The following is a 23,536-nucleotide window of genomic DNA, read 5'->3' on the forward strand; positions in this document are numbered from 1 at the left end:
CCCTGAACCAGGAAGATTCCACATGCCGTGGAGGAACGAAGCCTGCGGGCCACAACTGCTGAGCCTGTGCTCTAGGGCCTGGGAACCATGAATGTTGAAGCCCATGCTCTGCAGCCAGAGAGCCTTCCATCTAGATTGACTTCTGCGGACGGAGACAGCCATTGGAAGCCGTCACCTTGGCTGGGCTGCTGTCTCCATTTACCCGGTCAGACGCTAATCTGTGAAGGAATTTAGCCAATGTGATTTAAGCCTGTAGGCAGTTAACCAAGCAAGTGAGATTATCCTAGATAATCTGGGTAGCCCTGATTTAATCTGGCTGAAGGCCCTGAGAGGAGAGCTGGGAATCCCGGACGAGGAGGGAATTCTGGGCGTAGACCTCAGCCTCCACTCAGCCCCAAAGTTTGAAATAAGTCCTGCTGCCCTTCTTACCACTTCCGTCCAGATGTCTGCAGGAAGTGACTTTTCTAGGGACAGGTGCATGTACTGACCACACTGCTTTATGAGGGTGAGTGGACCAGGAGGCCGAGAGGGAGGCCGGGCCCGTGAGGAGGCCCTCCCCTGACAAAGGGCTCCAGGTGCCCACGGACAGATGGCAGGGCGTGACTCCCGCTCCTCGTTGATGACCTTTTGTGATGAAAGGTGCACCCTCCTCAGGGTGCAGGCGGCCCTGAAAGCCAGGAACACCACAGAGGAGTTTTAAGGGCCACAGCGGTGCACCCAAAGTTGTCTGATCAGATGGGAGCAGCACCTCCGTGACCCTGACAAGCGTCCACTGTGGAGAGCCCCAAGAGCCAGTGGGAGGTGTGATGGAGCTCGGGGCGTGCTGCGCAGGACCGAGCTCTGGACAAGGCGCCCTCCTTCCCAGCAGGAGAGACGGGCCAGCCCTGGGCCAGAAGCACCTCTCGGCGTGCGGCGGCAGCCTCCGCGTCAGGAAGCGCCGCGTCCTCTGTGTGGGGTCCCCGGTGGCGGGGGCGCCGCTCTAGGGCCCAGGTGGCCGGCGGGTGGTGCTCCCGTGCAGCCGCCAGCCTTGTCCCAGCGGGTCCCGTCGGGGTGGGCAGGCTCTCACCTTGCGCCACTCTGACGTCGTCCGGGCGGCAGAGCCGGTGAAAGCGCAGCAAAGCTGACTGGGTGGGGGACCGGCCTGGGCTTCTAGCCCGAGCGCAGCACCCATGCCCACTTCCGGCTCGGGGCTGTGCGGCCTTGGGTGAACAGCTTGGCTGCAGGTGGACCCGTCGGATTTCAGCCTAGTGGTCCCACCAGCGAACACGACCCTGGCGTTTGGGGAGCTGGAGGTCACCAGGAGCCAGTGGCTTTGCTTTGGTGGGAGGAGCCGGTGATCTAGGTCCCCAGAGGGTCAGCAGGCAGTGTGTTTGCCTGTCTGCTTGCTCAGGGGCCCCACAGCACGTGGGGTCCTGTTTCCTGATCACACCTGCGAGCCCCGCATCGGAAGGTGGGTTCTCAACCACCGGGCCACTAGGGAAGTCCTGAGTGATGAGCTCAGGCCAGTGGCTCCGGGCCACAGTCTCCTTCCCGGACTGGACCAGGGCTTACCCAAAGGTCAGCATCATTCAGAGAAGACCGGGGTTCCACAGAAACGAACTGTGTGGCAAAGCAGTTTGGGGAACCCCTGAGTCAGTGGGGTCCCCGCACTACGGGATCAGAGCCTTTTCTCACCTGCTAACTGCCTGGGCGGGGGCTGCGCACGTCTTGCTGGCCGAGCGGGCCTGCTCACAGCACCGTCTCGGTGAGCTCCGCACCTCTGGCTCTCAGCACAGGGCTTAGAGATGACGGTCTCCGGATCCCTCGCGACCCTCATCACCTCGTGTCCACGCCCGGTTTTGAGCTCTCCCCCACCCTAGCACCTCCGGTCAGGTCGTGAGGCCCACGGGCGGCCAGTGGCCAGCATACCCACGCGTGAGCTCAGGAGCAGCTGTCCCAAGAGGACTGGGACCACAGGGGCAGGCTGGGGGCTGCCAGCGTTTTCAGCGAGGACCGTTTATTGAGAATGGCTCATTACAAACGAGTTAACACATATAAAAATCCCTGTGATGCAAAAGATCCCTTTCGCCCCCAGGTGGCCGGGGAGACAGCCAGCGGTCCACTGCGCCCCCCTTGTGCAGCCAAGGGGTCATGGCGTCACGTGCCGAGTCCTGCTGTCTCCAGTCCCATTTTCATGATTTGTGTGTGAACAGGACGTGATGGCGAGGTTTGTGTCCTGCCTGAGACCCCTCTAGGCAGGCGGCGTCGGCCCTGGGGGCAGGCAGCTCCTGTGAGCCTTCCAGACGGGTGACCTCTAGCCTGCGGCTTGCCCCGAGAGGCCCGCTCCTCCGCCCCAGGGACAGCGTCTCTGATGGACGAAGGCACTGTGACCTCTCTGTGGAGGCCGCTCCCTGGGCAGCCCCCGCCGGCCCGAGTACAGGCCTCACCCGAGGGCAGCCGCCCCTTCCTGTCGCTGCCTCCCTGGACACCGCCACCCTCCCCGGGGTCACCTGGAGCCCTCACAGGGGCACCCAGCCTGCAGCTGCCACGTGGGGTCCTCCCGGGCGTGGGAACCAGGGCTCCGGGGGTCTCGGGCCACCCAGGGTTAAGGCAACGGGGACGAGATGGGCCTGCAGGCAGTGCTCGCCTCTGAACCCAGGGCGGCTGCCTAGCCAGAAGCGTCTGCCTGTCAGTCAAGGCTGTCGGGTCGAGGAGCTGTACGGCTGGGTGGTCCTGGGTGGTCTGTAGCCCAGGGAAGGGGCAGCCGCCACCCCAGCATCGGGCCTCCGGCACCAGACAACAAAGACTTAGGTGCTGTGGCTGACGGGGGCATCCTGGCCCCCCGGCCAGAGGTAGCCCGGGGCAGGGGTGGGAGGTGTCCCAGCCCCTTTTGGGAATGACCCATTTCCCTTTTTGTCCAGGGGCGCAGACCCAGGTTCAAGATGCAGCCCCACCGCTGTCCTGAGTCAGGTTCTGGCTGTGGCGAGAGGCTGGCCTGCCTGCAGCCCCAGGTCCCTTGGCTTTGGAAGAGACCCTGGCCTGGCTTATCTGCCCGTGAAGAGAGGTGTCCGTGGTTCCAAAGTACCTGCAACCCCACTATTATTGTCTTGCTTGAGGTTGAGTCTCACCCCGCCAAAAGTGAAAACTTCAATCTCAAAAAAAACACCCTCCCCTGGCTAAAAAAAAGACTTAAGTCTCACACACACACACACACACACACAAACCTCCCCCGGCTGAAAAAGGAAGAACAGGAGGCCGCTCTAGTCCACGCGAGGGTCCATGCTGTGAGATCCTCTGCTGAGACAGACCACCTGGCATTCTGTCGGGGGGAGGCCACAGGCCGCCCCCAGCCCGGTCAGGCCTGCAGGCCCAGGGCCCCAGCACCCAGCCCTGAGAGGTGGGGCTGCCCGCACTCAGAGGCAGGAGGTGTCACACTGGGGGCGGGGAGCATCTTTGGGGCCCAGGCCGCTGGTCCTCGGGGTGCCAGAGGGAGCCAGGGGCCCGCCCACAGCCCAGATGTCCCCTTGAAGGAGGGCCGCAGGGGCCTGAGGGCTTTCTGCCTGAGGTCCAGCCCTCCCCAGGGGCCAGGGGCCTGGCCACCAGCCGCAGGGACTGGGCCCCCCAGGCAGGGGCGGGGCGGCAGGCCCAGGGCGGCAGCTGCCTTTCAGATCCCAAGGAGGCTGGAGCCGGCACAGCCCCGGGGCCCAGGCTGGCTACTGTCTCCACACAAACAGACCCGCAGCGTCTCTCTTGGGGCTGGGTCCCGGGTCTGTGGGGAGATGGGCTCCGGCGTGCCCATGGGGGCGGATGTCCTGAGCGCAGCAGAGCTGGCCTCAGGCCCAGGAGATGACGTCAACAGTCAGCAGGGATGCAGCGCCTCGTCCGAGCCCCGGGCCCAGGCTTCCAGGGACCGGGCAGGGCATAGCGGGCTCCCGCCGTCAGCTGTCCACGTAGACGAAAAGGATGTCCTCGTCCGTGCCGTAGCTGGTCCTGGCCTCCTCGAAGTTGCTGATGCTGGCGCTGCACATTCCTGCTGTGGCAGGAGGATGGGGCGGTCAGCGAGGGGACGCCCTGCCTGCTGCCTCTGCGGCCCCTGTGAGCCTGTCCTCTGAGCTTTCCCCGTTTCAGCAGGAGAAACAGAGGCCCAGAGGGGAGGGGACTCGCTGGAGGCTGCAGGGTGGCCCCTCCCTGTCCCCGGGGCCGTGGGGAGTCTGGGCCAGGAGCGGTGGCCAGGGCCAGGGCCCGGCAGACTTCCCTTTTTTTCTTTCAGCCCCTCTGCGCAGCGTTTGGGCTCTCAGCCCCCTGACCAGGGTCCCCGGGCCTCCCTTTCTAGCGTGGAGGGCCAGCCTGCGGGCTGGGGGTGGCGGGAACTGTAGCCCTGGGGTGGGCCCTGCGTGGGGGCGGAGGGCTGGCCCGGTCACGGCCGGACGGGTGGGCCCCGGGGGAGCGGGGGCTCCGGGGAGAAGGCGGCGGGGGCCCGCCCGCCCCACTCACGGTCAGCGTATGCCGGGTTGTTGTAGAAGATGCAGCCGGCGGCCCGGCTGTAGCCGCGCAGCACGATGAAGTGGCCCTGGTAGTCGGGTGAGCGGCAGAAGCAGCGGGGCCCGCCGGGCGTGAAGCAGCAGTACTTGGGGGGCCTGGAGCAGGCGTCGCAGCGCAGCACGCCCGAGTTCACCAGCACGATGGCCACGTGGCCCTGCGCCAGGTGGGCCTGGATGTCCTGCACGCTCACTCTGCTGCGGGGGTGGCCGGGGTCAGGCGTCCGGCCTGCGCTCCGTGCGGGGGGCCGCCTGCCTCGTCACGGTGGCCGGGGATCAGTGGGGGACCAAGCATGGACCGGGGGGGCTCTGAGGGCGCCCAGGACACGCTGGGCCCACGGGCGCTTCACAGGGTGACCATACAGCTCCAGACGGCACCCCATCTCTGGACCTGCCCCCCACTGCCCTGGTCTTTCACCCTAAAGGCTGCATTAGTAACATAAACGGGTGGTTTAATTTACTTCCCCGAATCGGAACGAAGTAAGGATTTACCGGTTTCTAAACCGAGTGCTTCTCTGAAAGGGTTATTTCTCTTTCTGTCTGAGGCTCCTCCTTGTGGCAGGAGGGGCTCCCCGGGAAGGGCTAGCTGGCAGCACCGCAGGGGAGCCCTGGGTCAGCCGGCTCTTCCGGACTCTTAGGCCCGGGCCCCTCCGAGACCACTGGGAGGAGGCAAGTCCAAGACTGATCCGAGGGGGGAAGGGCTGGGGGGATTCCCCGGTGCCCGGGGCCCCGTCTTCACCGGGGGGCAGGGGGCCAATGCCCAGCCAGCTGAGCCCTCCTAGCTCCCAGGCCCCTCGGAGGTGCATGTGGGCACCTGGTGGCCGGGCCCAGCTCCAGCCCCGCCAAGTCGCAGGGCAGCCTGGTCTGACGCCATGGCCGGGGAAGGGTGCCATGTTTCCACTGGGTCTCTAAGAGGAAGCAGCTGGCTGAGCTCCCAGCAGAAGGTATGACCCCGAGGGGGACTTCAGCCACCGGGAAGCGCGGGGCAGGGCTGGAGGGCGGGCCGGGGGTCCGGTCCTGGGTGCGGGTCAGCGTGTGGCCAGGCCGTGGGGGTGACCGCGGCGCTCACTGCGGGGGGCGGGGGGGCGGCCCCTGCTCTCCACGCGGCCCGTCAGGTGTCACTGAGCTAACACCGGCCACCTTGCCTTCCAACACGCGCTCACGTGGCCCGGGGACATGTGAGACCTTTTCCCTGTGCCCCGAGGGCTGTGTGCCTGGGTCACATGATCGTGAAGTCAGAAATCTGGGAGACGGGGGACACAAGGAGAGACTGGCCGGGGGGGTCTGAGAGCCAGACGCCTGCTGGGTGCAGTGCCCACAGCAGGCTGGGGAGGAAGCTGCTTGCGTCCAGGCAAGTCTCCTGGGTCTCCTGGGTCTCCTGGGCCCCCCCGCCCCGTGTGGAGGAGAAGAGGGTAAGGTCAGGCAGCTGGGGAGGTCTGGCTGCCAGGCCTCCCTGACAGCTGACCCTGGGCCTTCCCCACCGCCCTGGATGGCTGCGCCAGTGTGCGCCCCAGGCCGTCACCCCACCGCTAGGGTCCCTGCGCTCTGTCCCAAGGCCAGCACTCCCCGAGCAGCCCGAGGGCTGGCTAGATCTGTCCTGCTCACCTGTCCGTCTGTCCCCCGCTCAGGATCCACCCTAGGTCAGAGTTTTGTGTAGACTAGGTCTCGTAGCCCCCCACCTGTTCCCATTTCATGGGTGGAAAAACTAAGGCTCAGGGGTCGGGGGCGGGGACAAGTCAGTGCCCATGGCCGGCAGGGCGGGAAAGCTCAGGTCCACCCTTTCCCAAGGGAGGCTCCCCACCGCTGTGCCGGCCTTGGGGGAGCAGGTGCATGACGAAGGGCGGGGGCGGTGAGGACACACGGACTCACCACTTCTCCACCAGCACCTTGCAGCTCTTGGCTTGTGCAAACAGCTGGTTCACCCGCGTCTCCTCTGTGTCAAAGTGCTTCCTGTAGAAGGACTGTGAGGGCACAGCAGCTGCAGAGGCCGTCCGTCCCGGCTGCCCTCACCCCCCGGGAGTGGACACAGGGGCCCGGTCTGCGGGCAGCAGGACCACCCAAGGCTGGGAAGGATGCTTGGGAGACAGGCGAGCAGCAGGCGCAGGCCAGCACCCTGGGGGTGGGCGGCAGTCTGGATGCCACCCACTCGGCTCAGCCGGCGCGTGTTAGCAAAGGACACGGTCTGTTTGGCGCAGGGACCTTTAGGGGGCCAGGGCCCCCATGGGGGAGGCAAAAGAGACTACTCTGGGGCCTTTCCTCCGCCTCGAGGCCACGCTGACCACGCCAGAGCCACCAGCCTTTGCCCCTGGCCTGGACGGTTCACAGGAGAGCTAGGTGGATGGGCACTGGCCCCCGGGTAGTGGCCCCGTCGCCCACAAGGCCAGCGGGCACTCTCTGCTCTGCCCAGGTTTGGAGCCTGGGCCAAGGCCTGCCCCTGGGGGAGGCAGGACTGTTCTAGCAGGCCAGCAGAGTGCCCTGGGGTCTCAGCGAGGCTTTGCCACATTCTGTTTTTTTTGTCATTTGCTTTTTCTTGTGTGTGTGTTTGTGTTATTTTCTTGACCTTTCTACATGCCACATGGGATCTTAGTTCTCCAGCCAGGGATGGAACCCACGCCCTCTGCGTTGGAAGCACCGAGTCTGACCCGCTGGACCTTCAAGGAGGTCCCTGGCATCCTTCCTTTTATACAAAAAGGAAAGACAGTAGATTTTCTTTTTTTTCCTCCTTCCAGAACACCAGGGGCCCAACTTGGAGTAGGTTGTCTCCGTAAGGAAGAAAACTGGCAGATGACGACCGGAGGGAGACAGGGCGCCCTGAGGCCCGGACGGCTGCTGCTGGGACAAAGGGAAGGACTGTGAAGGCCACCTGGGGCGCCTCTGCAAGCTGGCAGGTGCTTCCGAGACAGGCGGGGTGTGTGTGTGTCTCTAGGTGGGGGAGTCTCTGGGGGTGGGGTGCCAGGAGCGGCCCGGCTCACCACTTGGGGCCTGAGTGGCCTGCCCTGCCCGTGGCGTGTCCGCCCCGGTGCCCGCACGGCCGTGGCCGGCGCACCTGGTTCTTGTAGCCCTTGTCCACGCCCAGCGTCCGGGTGCAGAAGCGGTGCCGCACGCCGAAGCGGCGCATCAGGTAGGCCAGGTCGATGGTCCAGATGCTCCTGGTGAGCTGCAGCTCCTGCAGGGCCCTCTCGAACTCAGCGTCGTCCAGCTGGCCCAGGTACCTGCGGGCAGACTGGCCGCTGAGCCTCGGGGGCGCCGGCGCGGGGCAGTCCCCCCCGAGGGCCCCCGGGAGGCTGCGCCCTGCATCGTGAACTCCTAGGTCCTGACCGCATGCCACCCGGGGCCGCCCAGACACCACACAGGTCCTCGTGCGGGCCTGGACTCTGCGCCTGGCGTCTCTCATGGGCCCTGTGACTCTGGCCCAGTTGTCAGCCTCTCCAGCCTCATCTCAGGACCGTCTAAGCACTTGGAACACATCTCGTCACCGATTCCCTGAGCATTAGGCACGGAACACCTGTCTTGCCTGGACTTCTGGGGCGGGAGGTGCGGGAGGGTGCCCTGCCCAGTGACCCCGTCTTCTGAGAGCCTGAGGTCGGGGGGTGCATGAGGACCCCGCGTCTCGGCCGTGGGGGTCACTCTGTGGGGTTGGACCGGGTACCTGTGACTTCCTGGCCATTCCAGATCCCCGGCATCCTCCGGAGGCAGACCTGGGGGGCCTGGCCCGCCACCCCTCGCTTCCACAGGTGGGGTGGAGCCTGGGTGGATGCTGGGCCTCCCCCAAGCCCCAGCTGGAGACGGCCACCCGGATGATGAATCCCGCCCGGGGCTCTCCCCGTGCACCCTTCCATCAGAGGGCCGGCCCAGCACACTCACCGCAGCACCATCCTGGAGCAGGCCAGGCCACAGTCCCAGTGGTAGAGCTGCTGGATGACGGGCACCGGCAGCTGCACGAAGTCGCCTGCATGGAGGAGCACAGGGTCACGGGGGGTAGCACAGGGGTCACGGGGGGGAGCACGGGGGAGGGAGGAGCACGGGATCACGGTGGGGAGCACGGGGGTCATGGGGCGGGGGAGGAGCGCAGGGGTCACGGGGGGGAGCACGGGATCACGGTGGGGAGCACGGGGGTCATGGGGCGGGGGAGGAGCACAGGGGTCACGGGGGGGAGGAGCGCAGGGGTCACGGTGGGGAGGAGCACGGGGGTCACGGGGGGAGGAGTATGGGGGGGTCACGGACCCTCTGCGCAGTGCCCGGCCGCCAACCCACTCCCACTGGAGCCGCCAGTGCCCGCTCAGGTCCCACAGGGGCCACTTGAGGACCAGTCCACAGCCTTACCGGGCCCCCTAACCCATTCTCCTTGCCACAGCAGCAGTCTCCCTGAAATGCTGGTCTGGGCGGGTCAGCCGTATGCACAAGCCTCTGGTGGGGTGGCTCCCACACCCCCAGGACAAGGCCTGCCTGGCTGCCACTGGAAGCCCACTGCCACCCGGCCTCCCCTCACCCTCCTGGGGCTGGAGCCTTCACGCGCCCCAGGGCCTTTGCACACCCACCCCCTCCCGCCTGGACTGGCTCAGCCTCCCAGGCCGTGGAGCCAAGTCCTGTCTACGGACGTCACTTCATGACGTTGCCCCCATGGTGCACGCCCCCGCCTCCACGGGCCCTCTCTGGAGCCCCTCTGTGGCTGGGGGCTCCCGGAGGCACTCAGCAGACGATCCTGTCTCAATTCCCAAGGCCGCTGACTGCACAGCCCCCAGGGTTACGAGCAGGGGGCAGTCACGTATCAGCCAAGGCTGGGCTACCCGGGGCGGAGCAGCAAGGGCCCGGCCTGGGCGTTCTGGTTCGGGCTCTCCTGCTGGCTTGGGCTGCTGACTTCCACATGTGGGCCTGGTCTGGCAGTCCCTCAAGTGCGGACTTTGGTCTCATTTCCCTTTCGGTCAACAAACATTTCCCCAGAGCCCCATGAGTGCCCAGCCTACGGACTGGCAACTCGGTGAGGAGTGCCCTGGCAGACGGCACACATGGGCGGCGCAGGAAGAAAACGAGGGGCCAGGCCAGGGCAGTGCGGGGCAGTGCGGGACGCGCCTTAAGACAGGAGAGTAAGGGGCCGTGGCAGGCCCGCGGCCTGGGGGACCCTCCTGCCCTGGGGCCCCGGGAATGTGCACAGAGCTCAGAGCTGAAGAACCGGCCGTGACACTCTGCTAGTTCAGGATGCCCTTTCGGCTCCCGTGGTCTCCCCCCTTGGGGGTCTCCAGGCGACACCCCTGAACTCACAGCTGGCCCGCGCAGAGCTGACCCCCAGCACCCCTCCCCGCCCCGCCCCTACAGGCACCAACCAGGAGGCCCGCCCGGGAGCCCTGGGGTCCATCCCGGCCTTGCAACCTGCGGCCTCCTGTCGCCTGCAGGGGTCCCAAGCTCCTGCCCTCCCGTCTACACCCTCCCCTGTCCTCAAGGCCTAGCTCAGAGGACAGCAGGCTGGCCGTGCCCTCGCTCATCGGCACTCCGCCAGCCCGGCCCACGCTGTGGCTCTCAGGAGGGGCCCCCGCACGGACCCCTGCCCTGCTGGGCTGTCCGTGCCCTCTCCGGAGCAGGGCCCGGGACTGCGCCTTGGCTGCACTGCCACGGCCTCCGTGCTCTCCCGCCTCACCTGCAGGGCCCATGGGAAACAGGGTGGCATGGCTGAGTGTGGGCCGCTTGCTGGCCGAGCTGCCTGGCCCCAGGGCCAAGAATGTCTGCGGCACCCCTTCGGGAGTGTGGCCGGGAGCCCCGCCTTCCATCCGGCTGAGACCAGGCAGGGGCCAGGCTTCGCTCCCTCCTTCCCCTGGCCCCAGGAGGCCCTAAAAGGAACCCAGGCCACCTCTCCAGGCCTTGCGACATCGGCCTCCGCCCATTGCTGCGGACTTGGCCCTGCGGGCACCAACCTGCCCAACTTCTGCCTGTCCTCCGCCCCCCCAGTCCCTCTCTGGCTTCAGTCCACAACAGCCACAGGGGTCCCTCCAGTCTTCCATGGCCCTCAGGAGACAGTTCTTACCCCTTACGAATGCCTGCCGGGCCTGCCCCACTCGCCCCGGGGGAGCTCTCTTACCCTCGGGACTCAAGTCTGTCCCTTTTTGTCACTCGGGTCTTGACTCAAAGTCTTGCCCGTCCCGTGAGAGGCGTTTACTGACTGTGCCTTCGGGAGCAGGGGCTCCTTCACAGTACTCAGCAAAAGTGACAAAAACACAAAAAATAAAGACTTCCTGTCTCCCCGCTAGACTGTAAGCGGCCCGCGGGCAGAGAACTGGCTCATCCTATGTGCTGCTGTCCCACGCGTGGTGCTGGCTCGCCGAGGGCCCACTGTGGCATGCTTGGCTCTGGGCACACACGGTGTCGGGACCGAGCTCTGCCGTCCAGGTGTTCACGTCCCAGAGTAATCCCCCCCTAAGGCTGGGCAGAGGCAGAGCGTCTGCAGGCTGCTGTCCCCTGGCGGCCTGTGTCCTGCCTTCTGGAACCCCTCCTGTAGCTAAAAACTGCCTTCTTGTTTTTCTCTCCGTGGGCTGTGTACTCCCCAGCTTTGGCTCCTGCATATCCCTCCGTCCCGAAGGCTGTCCCCCATCTCTGAACATCCAAACGTGTCGGTCTCTTCCCCTCCATCTGGAGGACCGGAGCTGGTGTCTGTCTGCCCGCCGGACCCACAGGGAACTCCTCAGTGCCGGGCACACAGCGTTTGCCTCCTCCCAGCCTGGAGACCTTGGCAGGCACACTTGGACAGTGAATGGAGGGCGTTTTTGTTTGTTTTTCTTTCCCTGGAGGGGCCCGAGCCTCTGTGTCACCGCAGGACTCCCCTTCCCCCAGGCTTCCAGACTGCAGTCCTCTGTCCACAGCGCCTCCTGACTCTGCGGCCCAGGTTCTGGCACTGGCTGGCTGGGCCACCTGTGACCAGGCTCCGACTCTTGTCTGTGCCTCCCCAGCTGTAAAACGTGGCACCGCCCGGCCGCTGGCTGAGGCCCTCGGGAACCCTGCCCCACCTCTTCTCGCCCTTATCTCTTACCCTTTGATCCTGCCCACACCCCTGAGGTGGTTGAACACCCGCCTCGGGGCTACCCCCAATCCAGGCACAAGCAAGTCGGCCAACAGGGACCCAGAGATACTCCTGCGTTGGGTGGCGATAAGCACAGGCCTTCCAAGCCCCAAGCTGCTGCCAGATGCCTGGAGCCACAGGCCCATCCCACCTAAGGGCCAGGGTCTGCCTGGAAGGGGCTTCGGCTGGCAGCTGTCCTCAAGGAAGGAAGGCAGTTTCCTGGCCCTGAATACTTAAGCCATCGGTCGGCTCATCTGCAAAGTGCAAATGACAACAGGAACCAGCTTCACCAGAGTCGTTATGAGGATTAATGAGGCCCTGCATGTAAACAACTCCGGCAGAGTGCCTGCTCAGAGAAAGCACCCTGGAAATGTGAGTCATTACTCCACTGAGGCCCCTCTGGAAAGGCAAGTGTCTGGTCCAAGATCGCAGAGTGAGACAACCGGAGGAGGAGACAGCAAACCCCAGGGACAGCTCCGGACCCAACTCCTTGCTGCAACCACGGTCATGTCCCACGGATGCCTCAGGGCTGGGGTCTCCCACGTGTGGGCACCTCACTGTAGAGTTCATCGGCCCTTTCTCATCAACTGTGTGCCGCAGAGGGGACGGGAAACCACTGCTCCCTCCCTCCCACTCAGAAAAGCACGCCGAGGACAGCCAGGGAATTATCAGTCTGTGCCCCCATTCCCCCCAGCAAAGGAACTCAGGGGCCTGGGAAGGAGGAACTAAAGAAGGAAGACCCCATAGCAAGACAACAGGCAGGCGTCTGGGAGGCCAGGGGCAGGAGGTCCGTCACTGCTCTGCGATCCCTGCCAGTTGCCTGCCCCTTCTAAGGCCTCAGCTACCGGAAGGGGGACGGGGTCTCCCCGAGGCAGCTCCAAAGACGACTTTTCCCTCCTGGGAAAGGTGACCCCTCCCCCCGCCCCGGGTGTTCAACCAGGACCCTCCTTCCCTCCATGACCGCAAGCGAGAGATGCCCAGGGGTGTCCCTGCTCAGGGAGTTATCAGTAAAACAAACAAACAAATTTTAAGTGGTTGTGGTCGGCCGGCAGGCCCGGCCAGAGCGCACACCTGGCCAGGTTTCGCTCAGAGCTCAACAGCTGGGCCGCGGCGGCGGTCGGCCCAAGGTCGCGCGGCCGGACCCTGCCCCGCGCTCGGGCGGGGTTCCCCCCCATACCCCATCCCCGGGGTGAGGGCTGCCCCCACCACTGATACCCGATCCCCGATCCCCGGGGTCTTGCCCCGCGCCCACTGCGATCGCCGGGGTGAGGGCCGCCCCCCGATCCCCGGGGTCCTGTGCCGCGCCCGCCCCGATCCACGGGGTGAGGGCTGACCCCGGTCCCCGGGGTCCTGCCCCGCGTCCACCGCGATCCCCGAGGTGACGGAGGGAGCACACTGACCGGGTTCGAGCGGCGGCCCCGCTGCCTCCGCGTCCACCTCCGTCCTCATGACCCGGGCGGCGCGGGGCTCCCATGGCCCCGGCCCGGCGCCGGCTGCAGCTCTGGCGTCTACTGGGGACGAGAGCGCGCGGCTCGCGCGCGCCGGCTTCCCGGGCCGCCAGCACCAGCGCCCGGGGGGAAGAAGGGGCGGGAGGCGGCGGCGGCCCCAAGCCCCGCCCCGGACCGCCTCCGGCTTCCACGCCGGCCGCCTCCCGGGCCGCTCCTCCGGGTCCCCGCTTCCCCTGTCCGCACGCCGGGGGCACTCGCCTCGCTCGGGGCGCCCCTTCCCCGGCGCCGTCGGCTTCCCAGGCTTCCGCTGTGGGGGTAGGTCCCGGCCCCGGGCCCCCGCGCCCGCCGCCCCCGTCGCCCGCCTCGCCGTCCAGCCCCCATCTGGCGTCGGGTGCTGGGGAACGCGAGTCCCCCTCGGCCCGGGCCGGCCCGAGGGTCGCTGTTTCCGGCGGCACCTGGGTCCGGTCATCAGCCCCGCTCTTCCCCGGGCCCGGAACTATTGTACCCGAGCTCGGGTTCCCTAGCCGGCGCGATGAGGATGAACGCGAAGGCGAGAGACCTCGCCCGCCGCCACTAGGGAAAAGGAAAGGGGCGGGCCCTGCGCGAGGCATTTTGGGAACGCGTGGTATTCTGGGAGCGCGCGGCCCGCCATTCGAGCACTTCACGCCTTCGCAGTCACTGGAGTTCCGTCTACCCTGCCACCTCTGAAAGAGGAGACCGCAGCCGGTGAGGAGAGGGCCGCCGGGGTAGGGGCGGGCGAGGGCTAGGCCGAGGTACCCGCGAGGGGCGGGGGTCTGGAGGAGGACGCGCCGCCGAGGAGCTCTGCGGTGCTCGGGGACGGAGAAACGCGGGGAGCCCGGCCACCCAGACCCTCAGCGGCGCCTCACAAGCGCCTGGAAGTGCGTTCGTTAGCTTTTCCCCCGAAGTACTTGCTCTTCGGTTTCCGAACCTCTCCAGGCTGGTGTTTCTCCATGCAGTGGTCTTGAGATCGGTCCTGGCTTGTGGCCACCTTCCCCCCAAATCCCTACCTGGGTGATTTCTTCTCAAAGCCCTTTGCATCTCTGCCTCCCTACCCCTTCCAGGACCTGATCCCCTCACGCTTGAAACACAAGTTATCAAATTTCCTTGCTTCTAAATCGTGTTCGATGCATGTTGTAACTTCGGCTGCCCTTCCATTGGTTAGTCTCTGCTGCCCCGGTTCCCCCAGCTGCGTTTCAGCATTGTCCTCACCAACGGAAGCTCTTTTTTTCCAACCTCTCCCGGTCCTTTTCTTCTCTTGACTACACATAGTTGTGTTCCACCCTCCAGCCGCCTGTTGACTGAAAAAATACCGCCACCTAAAAGCTGAGGATTAGGTTTATTAGGTGGGAATCATGAGGACTCCGAGCCCGGAAAACAGGATCTCTGGCGACCCCCCGGGGAGAGAGAGGTGGGGTGGGGTGGAGTCAGGCTACATACAAGTTCGCAGCAAGGGGCAGGTAATCTGAATATTAAAAGATGACTGTTGAGTAATGAAAACAAGATCTTCTGCCTAAAGAGATTTAACACTTTTCTGTTATATGGGAGGATGCAGGAGTCCGGGCTTCCTGAAATCTTTTCTTTCATTTGCATCTCAGCTCTCTGGGGCCAAATCCTGCTTTTTGGTTGTTCACATCCTAATTCTTCCTTTACCCTAAGCCGTAAGGTACGGGGGACTGCCTCTGTGCTTCTCACATCCCCCAGCTCCTCAGCACTTGTAGGAAGTAACGGAGGGCTGCCAAAAAGCCAGTATCATTTTTACCTGGGCTTAGAAATTTGCATTTGGAAGGCTGGAATACCAAATGGCTGTGACGTGGCTTGTTTACTGGCGAGCAGAAGATGTTTCATTTTACAGAAGTTTTTGTTCTACACACCCATCTTGGGATTAAAAAAAAATCCACTTGCTTTTTTTCTCTCTTAAGTAGGTCAAGTCAGGGTTTTCCCTGATTATATTTTCTCTCCAGGATGAGCATTTCCTACTTGTAGCACATTGTCACTTTGTGAACACTTGGATATTTTCTCTTTAGCTTGATGGTGAAGTAAGTATGTCAGAAAGCACTTAATGGGTTGAATTAAATGCACAGCCCCTTCTAGATTTGAGCTTCCCAGATGGCACTAGTGGTTTAAAAAAAAAAAAAAAAAGACCTCCTGCCAATGCAGGAGATGTAAGAGACGCGGGTTCCATCCCGGGATCGGGAAGATCCCCTGGAGGAGGGCATGGCAACCCACTTCAGTATTGTTGCCTGGAGAATCCCATGGACAGAGGAGCCTGATGGGCTACAGTCCATGGGGTCACAGAGAGTCAGACGGATGTGACTGAAGCGACGTAACATTCACACTCAAGGGACCTGTGGTGGAAGGAAAATGGGAGACAGCTTTCATTCCCATTAGCTTTCTCCCTGTCTAGCTCCCCTGTTCCTCCCCACCCACATCTTGCATGTGTTTGCCAGGTAGGTCCTTCAAGCTCAGAATTCAGCTAAAAAAAAATAAAAATAGTGCACCTTTGGCAACTTTGCTGAGTTTTCCGGAGTGTCAGCTTTGAGAGGTTTTGGTGTTTGCCACATGCCTTCTCGGGCTTCGAAAGATGAACTAACTGCTGTCTCTTTCTCGCTGTAGGACTCTCTTCCTGCCAAGATGTCTATTGGCGTGCCGATCAAAGTCCTCCACGAGGCTGAGGGTCACATCGTGACGTGTGAGACCAACACTGGCGAGGTGTATCGGGGCAAGCTCATCGAGGCAGAGGACAACATGAACTGCCAGGTACCCTACTCTGCACCTGAGGCTGGGGCAAGCCTGAGCCTGTGCCTCGGAGGACAGGAAGCAGGCGGCTGGGGGTCTTTTTGAAGTTCTCGGTCGGCAGTTGTTCGAGTGCCTGAGGTGTGCCAGGCCCTATTACACGTACCAGAGAGGCGAGCGTCGGTGGGAGCCACTTGGAGGTTGAGAATATGTAACCTTTTAAGGTTTAACTGCTTAGACTACTCGTCCTTTGTTTCTCCCAGTCCCGTAGTCATCCTCTCACGTATTTTGGGAACCCGTTTAAGAGAAGTAGCACAACCTTCAGTGGAGCTATCAGGTTGCCGCCTCCCCCCTCCCCCGGCAACGTGTTTGCATGATGCTTTGCCGTTATAAGATTACAGGACTCACCTGCTGAATATCACTCTGCTAAGAAGTGTCGGACCCACTGCTTGGTGCGGTTCCTTCCCCACCGCACGTGAACTTGTATAGCATCACTTTACAGAGTGTAGGGCCCAGTTTCTCCTTAAGAGCTTGGGCTTTGGAATCCGATGTGGGTTTGAATTTCAGTTGACTTTGGGCACGTTAATTACCTCAGTTTGCTCATCTGTAGAAGGCTGTCAGAGTTAATTCTGCGAGAGATTGACTGGGGGAGCTGACGAAAGCAAAGGGTAAAGGAGAAACAGCAGGAGAGCTGTCAGTCCAGGGCGCTGGTCTGACGGGGGGACGGGGTGGCGAGCAGGAGAGCCTCAGACGGTGACGCTGCCCCGAGGAAGGCTCAGCTCAGCCAGCACTGCTGATGAGGTAAATAAGTTACGATTCTTCAAACTAGTGTATCTTACGAAGGATATTATTCACCCAGTACAATGGTGTGAAAGAGTATTTAATGTGCTAAAATGCCATGACATAAGTGGGGAGATACAGAATTACACAATGTTCCCAGTTTTATGGAAATGAGAACCAGGCTATAAAGAATACATTAAAATGTTTTTAGAAGATTTTGAGGAAGACCCACATGAGTAGTTGCTTTTCGGTGGGGAATTATATGTGATTAAATTTTTTAAAATATTTTTCTCATTTTGAAATGACAATCGTGTTAAGTTTGTGATCATCAAAGCACAGTAAATGTTATGTTTAAAAAAAAAAAAGTAAGGGCCAAATCCAAAATTTTACTATACTTAAAGCAGTGTGCTTCCCAGATGTTTTGGTGGGGAAGGTGATGGTTAATGGATTCTGTGAAAGTGATGCTTTGCGGGTGTTGGCATGCTCACCCCTTCGGTGACAGGTCAGTGCAGGCCATTTTCTTGGCTGTGGCATGATGATCTGTGGAAATTTCCCGAGGTGTTTTCCCGAGCTCTCCTGGAGAGCGGGCTGCAGTCCTAGCAGCCCTTCACTGCATGCCTTTGTGTCCATTTGCGTGTGCTTCCTCTCGCCCAGAACCCCAGCGTGGAGTCCATTCTTTAAGCTGCAGCGCCTCCAGTTTCTTCAGGTGTGCGGGCTGTCCCAGCCCAGGGCCCCTCGGTGCGTTTAGCGGTCAGCTCCCGTAACAGTTGCTCCAGGTTTGCTTTTTCACACCGCTGATGACTTGGTGAAGACTGGAGGCCAGGTGTTTTGTTAGCATGTCCCTTGATTGGGGCTTCTCTAGTGTTTTCTCCTCATTAGGTTTGGGTTATGCTTTTTGGGGGGTGTTGTGATTTTTGTCTCCTTGGGGCGTCACTCGGGCCTGAAACGCCTGTTTGCCGCTCGTGGGTTGTGAGCCGTGATCTTCCGGTTGAGGTGCTGTGTGTGCTCTCCTCTCTGTGTTCCTTTTCCTTTTGTAACTGATGAGAATTTCCTGGGGAGGTTCTCTAAGTAAATACCCTGTAACTTTCTGTTCCCTACTCTTCTCCCAGTGGTCAGCCCTGCTTCCTTCCACTGAAGATTCTTGCTTGAATCTTTGTGTTATTACAACCCTTGCAAGAGTAACTTCTCTTCTCCATGATGCTCTGTGTTAATTGGGTCTGCTCTGTGTGCTTCTCCTACACTCCCCGTTTCTTCATTCGTTTGTTCTCCACGTGGGCTCATCGTGTCCGTGTGTTTGTGAAGGGGTTATGATCCGTTGCTGTCGTTATTACCCCAGTGTGAGCAGGCTTCAGCCGGGCGGACACGTGCCGGTTGTGAGAGCACTCAGTGTGAGTGCCGCTGATCTTTTAGAACGGCCTGTCCGGGTTCTCAGGGCGGGCTAGAGGAGAGGCAGCCTGCGGCAGAGAGCCCCCAAACACTGCAGGCCGGCTCGGAGTGCCCTTGCCCCTTCTGCAGGCTGGGGGCTCCAGCAGAGGCTGGGGCAGGGGCAGTTAGCACTGGGAGGAAAGCGCAGGTCGGGGTAAGGTGACGACGAGCGTCAGGAAGCCGGGAGCAAGTGCTCCGCTGTGCGATGTGGGCATGACCCGTTCTGAATAGACTGTGATCCCTTTCCACCCAGAAGGCTGGTAGGATGAGCTGCCCTTTCTGTTAAACCTGGTGCCTGTTGAGATTGGCACGGGCAGGTTTGTGTCAAAATCCCAGGCCCAGCCAGTCTGCTGTCTGGATTCCCCTCTGGCCATCCCCCACCGTCCCACTGCCGGCATATGCACCAGTCCACAGGCTGCAGGGGCCCCTTAGTCTCAGCGACGGCCCTGCTCCTGAGTCCTGTGTGAGCTCTCGCCGCACACCCGTCCTGTGTTCTGGGCCATCACGTGCGGGCATGGGTGACAGGTGTGGACGGCCCCGCGTCTGGGGTACTCATGACCCTCGGGATGCCTTTGCAGCCCAATGCGGGGGCATGCGAGGCTAGGCCAGGCCATGCTGAGCTGCTGCAGTTAGTTTACAGCGGGGTTGTGGGTGGCAGGATCGGGGCTCTGGGGCCAGGCCCAGGGTTCCAGTTAGGAATCTGCATGCTGGCCATTAGGCCTCGGGTTTTTAATCTGTTACAGTGGGAACTCGCATACTGCGAGGTTCGAGGTGCAACCCTGCTCCGGCGCACCCCGCTCCAGCACACCCCGCTCCAGCACACACCGCCGGTGCTCTGGAGTCGCGGCTTTATCTTGTGACGTGCGCGTCTGCGTATCTGGTCTCCCTGCCTCCAGCCAGGGCTCGCCTTCACGCACCCTGCTCTCTGCTGGTGCCCGTGACCTTACTGACGAGGGCGGTTCTCTTGCAGATGTCCAACATCACGGTCACATACAGAGACGGCCGCGTGGCTCAACTGGAGCAGGTGTACATCCGGGGCAGCAAGATCCGCTTCCTGATTCTGCCCGACATGCTGAAAAACGCGCCCATGTTGAAGAGCATGAAGAACAAAAACCAGGGCTCGGGCGCTGGTCGGGGAAAGGCGGCCATCCTGAAGGCCCAGGGTAGGTGCTGCGGGCGTGGGGCTGTGACAGGCGGGCGTGTCGTGGTCTTTTAGGAAGGCCCTGTGACCGGGGCAGCCGGCTCCACATTGCTGTCCCCACTTTCCCTGCAGTCTTAGGGATCCCTGGGCCCCGCCTTCTCTGTCTTGCCTCACTCGATCCCACTCAGGACGTACGCAAGATCCACAGGGGCTCCGTAGAAGAAACATGGGTTCTCAGATCAGAGTGGATGAGTCCGCTGCGGTGACTCTGCGGGGAGCTTGCCCTGAAGGGCTGGGGTGTCTCCTGACGCCCAGCGTGAGCAAGAGAAGTGTGGGGAGGGGTGCTCTCAGATCAGAAGTCAGCCATCTGGAGCCATCTTTTACCCATTAAAGGAGGCCAAACACAATTTTCCTTTAATACGTTCCAGAAGTGGGACGTGGTCTTCCAAGACATGGCCTGACCTTTTTCTCTGGCTTAGCCCACTCAGTATTCTGTGTTGGGGTCCTGAAGAGTTCTGCTGTGTTGATCAGCTAGGAAACAAATGAGTCGTTAGGAGCAGTCTGAGTATCTATCGATGAAGAGCCAGAAGGTCCCTGGAAGCTCTGTCAGGTCCGTAGCTGCAGCAGGCCTGTCCCAACTCAGGTGGTCTTGGAGCTCGGAGGGGCCTTTAAATTGCCCTCCAGAAAAGCCGGCCAGAGAGCCTCCTCGCCCCTCCTGGCGGGGACCGCAGCCCTGGACCTCCGTCCTGGGGAAGGCAAAGGCCGAGCTGCAGCTGCTGTTCCCGCTTCCTCAGGGGCCGCCCCCGTCACTGACTGTCTCTGGGAGGCGCTTGCCGGTGGGTCTGCTGGTGCCCTCAGCAGGTGGCCCGGTTCTCACAGGCCCGCCCTCCCTCTTGGGTCAGCTCCAGGCTCTGAGGAGGGTGGTGAGGCTCCAGTTAGTCCAGAGGCCGGCAGGGTATTGTCTCCTCTGTGGACCTGAGTCTCAGAGAACGGTGGTCTTCACCGAGGGGTGGTTTGGGGTTTTCATCTATGGTTCCCCTGCCCCCAATCTGAAACATTTCACACATGCAGAACAGCTCAGAGAACAAGATCCCTCGCCCAGATTTAATAGACGTTAACACTTAACATCTGTTTCAGAATTTTATGTGTGAATTAAATGCATCTGTAGTGTTTTGTTCGCTCACCCTGGGGCAGCTCTGAGAATTCATCTTTTCTTTGGTTCCCAGACGGGCTCCCCAAACCACCTTCTCCACAAGGCCCTACCCCCCAGATTCTGGTGGACGGGTTCAGGGACCCCTCTCCATCTCTGGCCGGGGCTCTTTCCCCCGTGAAGTGTGACGGGCGGGCTTGCTGCCGGACTGGGGGGCCTTCAGGCCCCTCTTGGCCAGCGTCATGGGGCCCTGGCTCCTCTGTGGTGAGAGTCCGCACTGACCTGCCCCGTCCTTTCTCTTCTTTCAGTGGCCGCGAGAGGGAGAGGACGTGGAATGGGACGTGGAAACATCTTCCAGAAGCGAAGATAAATTTTATCTGTTGGACAGAACTTTGCTCTTTTTTTTGTTTTTTCTTTTAGGTTATCTGGGTTGAGATGCGTGCCTGTGAATTATGTCCTAGGTTATCTGTTGACATCATTTTCTTTAGATGTGGGTAAAATGTTAAACTAAATAAATATGGTGGTTTTTTTCTTTTTGAGAATCTGAGGACTCTGTGTTCCTTTTGTAGTTTTTTGTTGTGTTTGCTTTGGCCGCAGCTTAAGCTTTGACACCCTAGGAGGTGTCCTGGGGAGGTGCCAGCTTGAAGGAGCATGGTTATTGATAAGCGCAGGGGCCACCGTCCCAGCCCGCTGCTGGCCAAGCGCTTGGAGGGGCTCTGAGGGCGCACGGGTTCTCTCGTGGGCGCGTGGGCACGTATGCGGCAGCGCTCCGTCCGGCAGCCTCTTCGGGAGCGCGGTGAGCTCAGCTTGAACAGCAGGACACACAGGGTCCTGCCCTGTGGGGAGAAACCAAGACCCAGGCCTTGCAGCCTGGAAACCCTGGTGACTCGGCACCGAGCAGAAGTAACCTAATACTAGAAGGTCGTCCAGAGAGCCCCGGTGCCTCCTGCGGAACTGGCTTCATAAGCAGTTTTGTGCTGACCCGGGAGACAGGTTCCTGTGTGTTTATCAGCGCTCGGCGTGGACTGGCACAGCGGCGGCTGCTGACGCAGAGACGGGGGGTGTGACACCGGTAGCTGATGGCAGCCCCGAACTGGAAAAGCAGCGTGGAGAAGAGAAGTCGGACGCCAGAGAGGGGCCAGCAGGGGCCCTGTGTAGCATGAGCTGCGGCAGAAACGAGGCCAGGGGGTCGGTCATCAGCCCTAGAACGTTGCTTGTTGGAGAGATGTTCCAGTGCTGCGGGGAGAGGAGGAGGTCCCCTAGTGAGCTTCCATCCCGAGGTCAAACACGGCCATGAGGTGGCGGCCCTCAGATCAGCCTGGCGTGTGGGCGGTGCCCAGGACCGACCCCCCCAGAGCTTCTCCAATAGGTTCAGTGAAGGGTGGCTGGGGGCGGCTTCCAGCGAACTCACTGTGAAGGAGTTAGTTTGCTTTCGATGTGACCAAGAGTTCATCTGTTTCTGATAAGAGGAACGGGTCGGTTGAGATGTGCACGGAGACTCCCCTAGAAATACAGGCTCGGAAACCTGTTCTAAACCGTGCCCTTGCTGTCCCCTCCCAGTGATTCCAGTTCAGTATACCCAAGTCCACGTTCTGACCCTGGTCTAGAGTGTTTTGTTTTATGTGATCATTAACTTTTTTGGCCGTGCCCCATGGTTTGTGGGGCCTTGGTTCCCTGACCGGGGTTCAAACCTGGGCCCTCGGCAGTTGAGGCCCAACCACTGGACCACCGGGGAGTTCCCTGGAAGTTTTATAAAACAGTAAGTTACCCTAAAACAGCTTTATAAACAGTTTTGTGTCCTGCAGTTGAGGAGAAAAAGATCCATTACTCACACTGAAAGAGCAGACAGTTCTGGGAGGAATCTCCCCCGCTGCCTCTGCCCAGCCCTCTCAGCTCCGGGCTGGTTGTCCGTTTTTGCTTCCGTGTCTCCCATTTAAACCTGTTTGCGTGGCTACTCCTTGATGTTTCGTTTCAGGCATTTATCTTCCAGCTTCTCTGTCCTGCCTACCGACGTGGACTCCCCGTGGCCCATCTCCCTGATATTGTAATTCTGAGTAGCTCATGTTTGGTGTTTGTGTTATTAGGGATTAGGGCTGGGTGTTTGATTACAGCTGAGCCAGGTGGTAGGTGGGATCACTTTCATGCTGAACTTTCTCTTCCCTAGAATTAATAATCCTCTTATTGGGTCGGCCAGGAGGTTTGTTTGGGTTTTTCCGTGATGAATGAACCTTTTGGCCAACCCAGTACATTCTCGCTTGCTTCATTTTCTGTCTGCTTGTTGCCAGTTCAACCCCAGACTTGTCTAAAGACATTAATGCCGCCTCTGTCTGGTCCGTTTCTTCTCAGCTGGCCCCAGGCTGGCCCGGCTTTCCTCTGTGCTTGCTGTTAGGGGCTTTCCTCTGTCGAGGTCTTCTGTGGTGCCTCTGCTATCGAAGGGTTACGTGTCAGAAAGCGGCTTGTCCTCATACTCTGCTGAGGGTGAGGTTCAGGCGGGAGTTCGCTTCTGTTAGAATATTAAAGGCATTGTTACCTTTCCATCGAGTACCCTGTGCTGCCGTGGAGAAGTCCGGGGCCGTTCTGAGCACTGACCTTTGTACGTAACTGTCCCTCCTGGCTCCCGGTTCCGGGATTCACACCAACGTGCCCCAGCCAAGGTCTGTGGGTGCATCGAACTGGGCTGTTGCTGAATGAACCTTTTCAGAACGGACTTTAATCCTTCGTTTCTGGGAAACTTTCTTGAATTACTTGTTAATGATTTCCTTCCTTTGGTTTTCTGATTTCTCTTTCTGGAATTTCCATTCAGATGTCGGATCTCCAGGACTTTGCCTGTTTCACTTCTTTCTCTCCCTGCCTCCCCTGTCCCCCATTGTTTTCTTGGTCTCCTTTGTAGATTTCTCCAAGTTGATTCTCTGAAGGTCCCTTTTTCTTTCTTTCCTTTTTTTTTTTTTTTTTTTTTTAAATAGGACCTCAAGCCTTCCCTGGGGTCCGGTAGTTAAGACTCCACATTCCTACTGCAGGGGAATTCGAGTCTGATCCCTTGTCAAAGAATTAAGATCCCACATCCTGCACAACCCTCAAAAATGAAAATACATTAAAATTTTTTTAAATAGAAAATTGCCGTTTAAGAAAAACAGTAAGGTTGGAAACAGCATGGCATGGTAAAGAAGATACAGGTCAAAGGATGGCGTTGTGGAAAGATAACCGGACCCCGACTTAAGAGATGGATTTGAGCCTGACTGTGTCCACTACCAATTCTCTCTAAGCCTCTTACCTATA

The 23,536-nt window shown here is 60.7% G+C and overlaps 2 protein-coding genes across 13 annotated transcripts; one reads left to right on the forward strand and one right to left on the reverse strand.

The window, feature by feature from the left end:
• Positions 1-1,976: 1,976 nt before the first annotated feature.
• Positions 1,977-13,547, reverse strand: GUCD1 (guanylyl cyclase domain containing 1). Of its 11 annotated transcripts, none has more exons than XM_061141417.1 (6): positions 13,269-13,541; positions 8,382-8,466; positions 7,564-7,729; positions 6,387-6,478; positions 4,474-4,769; positions 1,977-4,012 (listed from the first exon to the last, which is right to left on the reverse strand). In XM_061141417.1, the coding sequence occupies exons 1-6, from the start codon at positions 13,477-13,479 to the stop codon at positions 3,918-3,920; spliced, it is 945 nt and encodes a 314-aa protein (XP_060997400.1). In that variant the 5' UTR covers positions 13,480-13,541; the 3' UTR covers positions 1,977-3,917. The 11 variants fall into 11 exon arrangements, with proteins under 11 accessions (XP_060997400.1, XP_060997401.1, XP_060997402.1 ...); XM_061141418.1 differs by having other exon boundaries at positions 1,977-4,009; positions 13,269-13,531; XM_061141419.1 differs by having other exon boundaries at positions 4,474-4,715; positions 13,269-13,526.
• On the forward strand, positions 11,710-20,802 carry SNRPD3 (small nuclear ribonucleoprotein D3 polypeptide). 2 transcript variants are annotated; one of them, XM_061141429.1, is made up of 4 exons: positions 11,710-11,934; positions 15,645-15,788; positions 18,940-19,132; positions 20,569-20,802. In XM_061141429.1, exons 1-4 carry the CDS (start codon positions 11,830-11,832, stop codon positions 20,628-20,630), a joined length of 504 nt encoding a protein of 167 aa, XP_060997412.1. In that variant the 5' UTR covers positions 11,710-11,829; the 3' UTR covers positions 20,631-20,802. The 2 variants fall into 2 exon arrangements, with proteins under 2 accessions (XP_060997412.1, XP_060997413.1); XM_061141430.1 differs by lacking the exon at positions 11,710-11,934 and adding an exon at positions 13,540-13,736.
• Positions 20,803-23,536: the final 2,734 nt, after the last annotated feature.

This window comes from Dama dama, chromosome 5, assembly GCF_033118175.1.
Source record: "Dama dama isolate Ldn47 chromosome 5, ASM3311817v1, whole genome shotgun sequence".
Lineage (NCBI taxonomy): Eukaryota > Metazoa > Chordata > Mammalia > Artiodactyla > Cervidae > Dama > Dama dama.

Excerpts from the sequence above, each read along its gene's own strand:
- GUCD1 (XM_061141417.1), bottom strand. The coding sequence starts at position 13,479 with ATGACCGGACCCAGGTGCCGCCGGAAACAGCGACCCTCGGGCCGGCCC. Across the intron at positions 7,730-8,381 it reads TGCTCCAGGATGGTGCTGCG|GTACCTGGGCCAGCTGGACG; the intron begins GTGAGTGTGCTG and ends GTCTGCCCGCAG. Across the intron at positions 4,013-4,473 it reads CAACCCGGCATACGCTGACC|CAGGAATGTGCAGCGCCAGC; the intron begins GTGAGTGGGGCG and ends CTCCTGCCACAG.
- SNRPD3 (XM_061141429.1), top strand. The coding sequence starts at position 11,830 with ATGACAACAGGAACCAGCTTCACCAGAGTCGTTATGAGGATTAATGAG. Across the intron at positions 15,789-18,939 it reads AGGACAACATGAACTGCCAG|ATGTCCAACATCACGGTCAC; the intron begins GTACCCTACTCT and ends GTTCTCTTGCAG. Across the intron at positions 19,133-20,568 it reads GGCCATCCTGAAGGCCCAGG|TGGCCGCGAGAGGGAGAGGA; the intron begins GTAGGTGCTGCG and ends CTCTTCTTTCAG.